Source organism: Chrysochloris asiatica, unplaced genomic scaffold (genome assembly GCF_000296735.1).
Source record: "Chrysochloris asiatica unplaced genomic scaffold, ChrAsi1.0 scaffold00117, whole genome shotgun sequence".
Taxonomy (NCBI): domain Eukaryota; kingdom Metazoa; phylum Chordata; class Mammalia; order Afrosoricida; family Chrysochloridae; genus Chrysochloris; species Chrysochloris asiatica.
In genome coordinates, this window is record NW_006408635.1 from 7,366,214 (window position 1) to 7,373,750 (window position 7,537).

At 40.3% G+C, this 7,537-nt stretch overlaps 1 protein-coding gene and 1 pseudogene across 1 annotated transcript in view; one reads left to right on the forward strand and one right to left on the reverse strand.

Moving 5' to 3' along the window:
- The window catches only part of SERAC1 (serine active site containing 1), a 56,320-nt gene that overhangs the window by 44,144 nt on the left and 4,639 nt on the right, over nt 1-7,537 (reverse strand). Inside the window, exons 2-3 of the mRNA XM_006868479.1 lie at nt 5,035-5,071; nt 4,104-4,111 (exon numbers count right to left, since the gene is read on the reverse strand). Of these exons, the coding sequence (XP_006868541.1) occupies nt 4,104-4,111; nt 5,035-5,071 (45 nt within the window). The remainder of the gene's footprint in view (nt 1-4,103; nt 4,112-5,034; nt 5,072-7,537) is intronic.
- Nucleotides 216-1,467, forward strand: LOC102827665 (annotated as a pseudogene).

The following is a 7,537-nucleotide window of genomic DNA, read 5'->3' on the forward strand; positions in this document are numbered from 1 at the left end:
CCTTTGCGTAGTCAATAAAGCACAGGTAAACATCTTTCTGATAGTCTCTGCTTTCAGCCAAGATCCATTGGGCATCAGCAATGATACAGAGTCGTTGTGCCAAAGGGAAATGGTTGAAGATCAACCGTTTCAAGAGGTAGTATATGATCACAAGCCAATGAGAGATTCCTGCTTGTATGCCTAGCGCGTTCACTGCCCTGAGTCTACCCAAGAAAATGATGACCTCTGAGGTTGTAAACACAGGTCAAAAACTCTATAAGAGTAAAACAAAATAAGTCTATGTGTTGTTAGATACTCCAGGAAAAAGCCCTCCTTCAGTCCAAGGACCAGATTACAGCAGGCAATGTAGCTAAAAAGAATCACCTGGAAGGAAAAGCTGCAATTTCAAATAAAATTACCAGCTGTATTTTTCAGTTGTCACAGGAATCAGATATCAAAACTGCTTTCACCAAAAAAATGTAGGGAAACAGCTTTCATTGCACACAATGTGAAATGATTCCAACTGAATGGGTGTGTAGAACAGCAATGGGTTCTATTCTCAAAAAAAACCCTGGTGTCCAGGAAGGATATAAGTTTTACCCACCGAAAGTGGAAATGTTTTTCAAAGATGATGCCAATAATGATCCACAGTGAACTGAGGATCAGCTTATTGCTGCAAATTTTGCTTTGCTGGACTTGTTATAGGCCAGACTGAAGTGGGTATCATGAATCATGCCACACAGGCTATTTGTGAAATACTGGAAAATTCATGCTTGCCCCACAACAGTACATTGGTTGATACGAAGATAGAATTTGGTATTGATATAACCAAGGAAATTGTTCTTGCTGATGTCATTGACAACGATTCCTGGAAACTCTGGCCATCAGGAGATAGAAGCCAACAAAAAGATAAACAGTAGTATCATGACCTCAAAGATATTACTCCTAAAGGGCTACAAATGGTAAAGAAAAATTTTGAGTGGGCTGCTGAAAGAATAGTTACTTCTGAAATCAAAAAGCCACTGCAGGGCTGTAGTACTGATAGGCTCAACCTCTGATTTCTGTCACTGTGAAAAAATCTAGAAGACTTGGGGAAATTCTGGCATTCCATGTGAACTTCAGGTAACTTCTGCTCATAGAGGACCAGAAGAACCTCTGAGGATTAAAGAGTATGAAGGAGATGGCATTCCGATCACATATGTGGGAGCAGCAATGGTTTGGAACCAGTGACGTCGGGTAACACTGCATATCCAGTGGTCCGCTGTCCTCCCCTCACTGCTGGGGAGCTCAGGGTGTATGGTCTTCTCTAAGACTATCCAGTGGTCTCGGCTATTCAACCATTCTTTCTCTCAAAGGTTCAGCTCAGTTTGCTGCTCAGATGTTGTATTACACAATCATTTGATATGGGCTAAACTGCGAGCAAGTATACTGAACACAAGGATTTCCTTGAAGCAGGCTAACAAGAAAATCAGAGAACGTAATTTATAAAGAACTTCAATACTTTTTTATGAGAAAAATTACAAATTAGTAATTTAGGTGTAAGAAAAAAAATCATGTAAGATAAAAGGATTCTAAATTAGACAAACCAAATAAAATGTATTGAATTAAAAAAAAAGAGCCAATGATACTGAAAGAGGAAGTCCAAGGTGCATTGAAGGAATTGGCAAAGAACAAGGCACCAGGAATTGGTGGAACAAAAACTGAAATCTTTCAAGGAAGTGAGGCAGCACTGGAGGCACTCACTCATCTCTGCCCAGAAATTTGGAAGACAACTATCTGGCCGACTGATTGGAAAAGATCCATGTTTGTGCCCATTCCAAATGGAGGTGACCCAATGGAATGCAAAAATCATAGGACAGTAGTATCTTTGATATCCCATGAGAGTAAAGTTTTACTAAAGGTAACACAGAAACAGCTGCAAGAATACATTTGTGGACAGAGAACTTCCAGATGTTCAAGTCAGATTCAGAACAGGCCGTGCAATGAGGGATATCATTGCTGAAGTCTGATGGATCTTGACTGAAAGCAGAGCACACCAGAAAGATGTTTACCTGTGCTTTACTGACTGCACAAGGCTTTTGATTGTGTGGATCATGACAAGCTATGGACAACACTGCAAAGTATGAGTATTCTGGAACACTTAACTGTGCTCATGAGGAATCTATACATGGACCACGAGGCAGTTGTTTGAACAGAACATGGGAACACTGAATGGTTTAAAATTAAGAAACGTGTGTGACAGGGTTGTGTTCTTTCACCACACTTATTCAATCTGTATGCTGAGCAAATAATCCAAGAACTGGGTTATATGAAGAAGAATGTGGCATAAAGATTGGCATTAACAATCTGCTATATGCAGATGATACAACCTTGCTTGCTAAAAGTGAAGAGGACTTAAAATACTGATGAAGATAAAAGAGCACAGCCTTCGGTGTGGACTGCATCTCAATGTAAATAAACATCCTCACCCCTGGACCAATAAACAACATTCTTACCAACTGAGAAAAGACTGAAGTTGTCAAAGACTTCATTCTTCTTGGATCAACCATCAATATTCATGTATTGCATTAGGCAAATCTGCTGCACAAGACCTCTTTGAAGTGTTGAAGAGCAAAACTAAGGTACGCCTGACCCAAGTCATGGTATTTTCAATAAACTCTTATGCATGCAAAACGTGGACAGTGAATAAGGAAGACCATAGAAGAATTGATGCATTTGAATTATGGTGTTGGAAGAGAATATTGAAAAGTACCATGGGCTGCCAAAAGAACCAACAGATAGATCTGTGTTGGAAGAAGTGCAGCCAGAGTGCTCCTTTGAGGCCAGGAAGGCCAACTTCATCTCTCATACTTCGGACATATTGTCAGGAAGGACCAGTCGCTCGAGAAGGATATCATGTTTCATAGGGTGGAGGGCCAGAGATAAAGAGGAAGACCCCAGCAAGATGGATTGGCAAAGTGGCAGCATCAATGGGCTCAAGTGTGGCAACAATTGTGATGTTTGCCCAGGACAGGGCAGTGTTTCGTTCTGTTGTGTCAGGGTTGCTATAAGTTGGTACCGACTTAATGGCACCTAACATTAACAACAAAAGTTTAAATAAATGCAAGGTGGTGTAAATGAATCTACCACAAATAGCCATAAAATAAATAATAACTCAGCTTAATTAAGGACAAATCCAATGCGATTACTTCTCCACTAGGAAGCAAAAGATCCTATAGGGGTAACACAGCTCAACCAGTTTCTCAGACTGCACATGTTGTCGTTAGAAAAAATTTTCAAAAGGAATCAGAAAAAGACTCTTCATTTTATAAAGACTTTTTTAAAAACATGTTTGCAAAAATCTTATGAAACTAGTCTTAACTGATCAATGTTTGAGTTGTTGTTAAGTGCCGTTGAGATGATGGTCCAACCCATAGTGACCCTGTACAGGGTTTCCAAGGCAAATCCAGGTTCGAAAACAGCTAAATCAACTGAATGTTGTTGAGTGTTAGTAAGGCAGACACTGTTATTAGCAGGCAGTTGGTTCTCAATATGTCCCTCTTCCCTGATTTATTCTAAGGGGTAAGTATTTGGTGCTCCACTATGTGGCTTTCTGACTGAATTTTGTAGAATACTCAGTCTTGTGTAATAGAAGAATACACAGGAATGATATTTCTTTTAGGAGTCATCTAATGAAGATTTAAAAAAAAAAAAGTTTATCTGCCATATTTTTGAAGAAGTAAGAAATGCATTCTGTCAGACTGCTTTTCTTCATTTCATCACTTGGACATGCTTTACTCGTAGATACATTATTGGCACAGGCCCATGTTGCTGTAAAAAATTTGCAAAACTAGGCGGAGGGCCCAAGACCATAGTCTCGGGGACACCATGATCAACTGGTATAAAATAGTCCACAAAGACCATGTTCTACATTCTACTTTGGTGAGTAGTGATTAGTATCTTCAAACTTCATGAACAGCCATCTAAGGTGCAACGACTGATCTTCCCATGTGTACAGGAAAGAAGAGTAATGAAAATCTGAAGATGTTTAGAATCAAATAGGCCAGTGGACCACTGGAGCATGCAAACATCAGTCACCACAAGTCTGAGCCCAGAAGAACCAGATGGTACCTGGATACCCCTACCAACTGCTCTGAAAGGGACACATCAGAAGGTCCTGTAGAGTGTGAGACAAAGTGTGGCCTATAACTCATTTAAAAAAACAAACAAACAAAAACAGGCTTACTGGTCAGAACGAGTCTGGAAGATCCTGAGACTGTGGCCCTCTGCATATGGGGGGACAACGACACTAGGAAGGTATGCTCGTCATGAAATGGTCAACTACTGAAGATCAAAAGGGCACTATTTCCCTAAGGACAGAGTCAAGAAGGGCTGGGAAGGAGAGTGGACTGGAACTAGGGCCCACAGGGAGGAGGTGGGGGAACTGTAGTTGCAGGGAGGGGATTGCAATCATTGAAATGAAACAAAGGGAATGATTTGTTGAAGGTAAAACTGATGAGATGCTCTGTAAATCTTCACTCAAGTCACAAGAAAAAGTTTCAAAAAAAAAAAGTTAATGAAACATACTTCCGAAAACACCTTACAGGGTAGGACATGGTTGGCCAAAAACTATATGCTATTTGCATAAAATGCTGTGCTGTTTGTACCTTCTTCACCCATGTTATAACCTAAGACAAAACATGCAGCACACTGTGGAGATCTGAAACACTGAGAAGCAGCTATGTATGTGTCAGATAATTTCCCCACAGCCCCTGCTGGAGGAGGACCCAGAAAACAGGTCCCAAACAGGTAAGTAACTTGGTCAAGGTAACATCTAAGTGGTAGAACCAATGATTGTTATAAGTCAGTTCCAACCAATAGCAACCTTGTATGGGGTTTCTGAGAGCAGCTGGTGGGTTTGAACCACTGACCTTTCACTAGCAATCCAGTCCTTATCCCCCTCTAAGTCCAAAATCTATCTCCCTTTGTACTCCCCCACGCCACCCGTCAATCACTTCCACTGAGATTCTGTTGTCATGTCACTGAGCCAATTAGCATTTCCCAGTTGACACTTACCCCAGAATAAGGGAGCCAGTCAACTTGATAATATTTCCTTCAAAAAGAAAGAAAGAAAAAAGTCAGAACGATGAAATTCAGTTTTGAAAGTTTCACAGAAACTATATTCAGATAAGAGATTATTGTTATTTTTCTATGACTACAAGCGGTTACTATCAACACGTGGTTTCACATCCCCAGATACAAATATCCTAATCAGTAAGCGCTGGTACACAAATATAACCTGTGTTTGTGGCATTTCATCCTCATTCTCCATTTGCCTACCTCAGGTCCCTCTAGCCCCATCCCACCACTGAAAAGGAAACACCTGCAGCTACAGACGTGCCTGGAAGCCATTTGCCTCAGACTCTCGGCAGTTTACAACCAACTAAGTAAAGGTGCCGGGGGAGCACTTCTCATCATGACCAAGGCTGTACTCAGGTGGTGTGTCCCCAGTAATCAGGTCCTGTTGGTAAATGGCTAAACATTCAGAAGCAGTCTGTCTCTCCTTCTTCCTAGTACAGACTTACATTAGTCTGGATGCTCTGCTGAAACCTGTCCACAGGTGACCCTGAAGGTGTTTAAAATACTGGTGACATAGCTTCCAGCATCGCAGCACCACAACCCACCACAGTATGACAAACTGACAGATGAGTGATGGATGACATCAAGAAGACAATATAATCTGGGGACACCTGAGCCCATGGACAAGGACATAGCCATGGAGAGCTAAAGCCGAGAGTGAAGCATCCAGCTGGTATGAAGTGACGGGAGATGCACAAGAACACCCAAACTTGAAGATCATACCCATTTGACCTAGCCTTGATGGCTTGGTAATCAGAACTCGACTAGAGAAGATAAAAAACAACTATTTTTTGGATAAAGGAAACAAGTGTAAATTGCTACAATTTGATGAACTTGACCTATACTTATGGATGTAGTAGCTCAACATAAAAAGTGAAAGGGAAGGAGTCATCACATCAACTATCAATCCTATCCTCTCTGTATACAGAGTAGATAGGGACGGGCAACTTAGACACTGATTACCTAAAATGAGGGGGTGATAAAGGCACAAAGTGACCAGCTTACAAGTTTTCAAGAAACAGCTTCATTTCAGAGTATGTGGGGGAAGACAGAATCCCCAATGAACAGTTTTCATCTTGTCTAGATGAGCCTGGTAAAAAGAAACAGGAATAAGATTCTTATGATTCAATAATGAGTAATTATTTTCATGACAAATTGCGACTGTCAGAACTGTAAAGGTAGAAGTTTTTTAAGAAAAAAAAAAAAAGTGGGGGAATAGTTTATCTTACAATACAGAAAGAAAGGACCCTAGGACCATCAAGGGAGAAGAGCACAGCAGAATACAGGACCCTATCCAGAGAATCAGCGACACCAGAGAAGGAGACATGGAGAGAGGGAGCAGCTGAAGACTCTAGATTAATGGAAAAAGAGGGATTGAGAGTTGGTGGCCAGGAGGCAGACTTGCAGAATGTGCCCTTTGGTTGTTTAAATTATTATATATTCCTGAGTGTTTCTGTGTATAGCCCCCCTTCTCCCCCAACCAAAAACCAAACAAACAAAAAAACAGAAGCAAATACTGTTGAATGATGATGCACAGAGGAGATTGTACTCATTGCAATGAAACGATGGTGTAAAGCTGATGTTCTCCCATGTAAACTATCACTCAGTTCACAATAAAAACTTTAAAAAAAAGAACACAATATAGGAAAAAAGCAAAAGGGCATTAAAAAGACAAGAAAGAAAATAGAAAAATGGATGTCCGAAGAGACTCTGAAACTTGCTCTTCAGGGTAGAGATGCAAATGCAAATGAAGAAATGAGTAAAAGAGATGAACAGAAAATTTCAAAGGGCAGCTCGAGGAGACAAAGTCAAGTGTTATAATGACATTTCCAAGAACCTGGAGTTAGAAAACGAAAATGGTTGATGTTCAACCATTTCAAGAGGTAACATATGGTCAACAGCTAATGGTACTGAAGGAAGAATTCCAAGGTGCACTGAAGGTACTGGCAAAGAACAAGGTTCCAGGAATTAATAGGATACAAACTGAAATCTTTCAATAAACTGATGAAGCACTACAGGCACTCACTCAAATATGCCAAGAAATTTGGAAGACAGCTACCTGGTCAAGTGATTGGAAGAGATTCATATTTATGTCAATTCCAAAGAGGATACCTAACAGAATGTGGAAATCATTCAACAATATCATTAATATCACATGCAAGTACAATTTTGCTGAAGATAATTCAAAAACACCTGTAACAGTACATCGACAGGAAACTGCTAGAAATTCAAGTCAGATTCAGAAAAGGATGCAGAACGAAGGATATCACTGCTGACATCAGACAGATCTTGGCTGAAAGCAAAGAATATCAGAAAGATCTTTGATTGTGCAAAGGCTTTCGATTATGTGGATTATGACAAATTATGGATAGCACTATGAAGAATGGATTTTCCAGAACACTTAATTGTGCTCATTAGGCAGTCATTCAAATAGAACAAG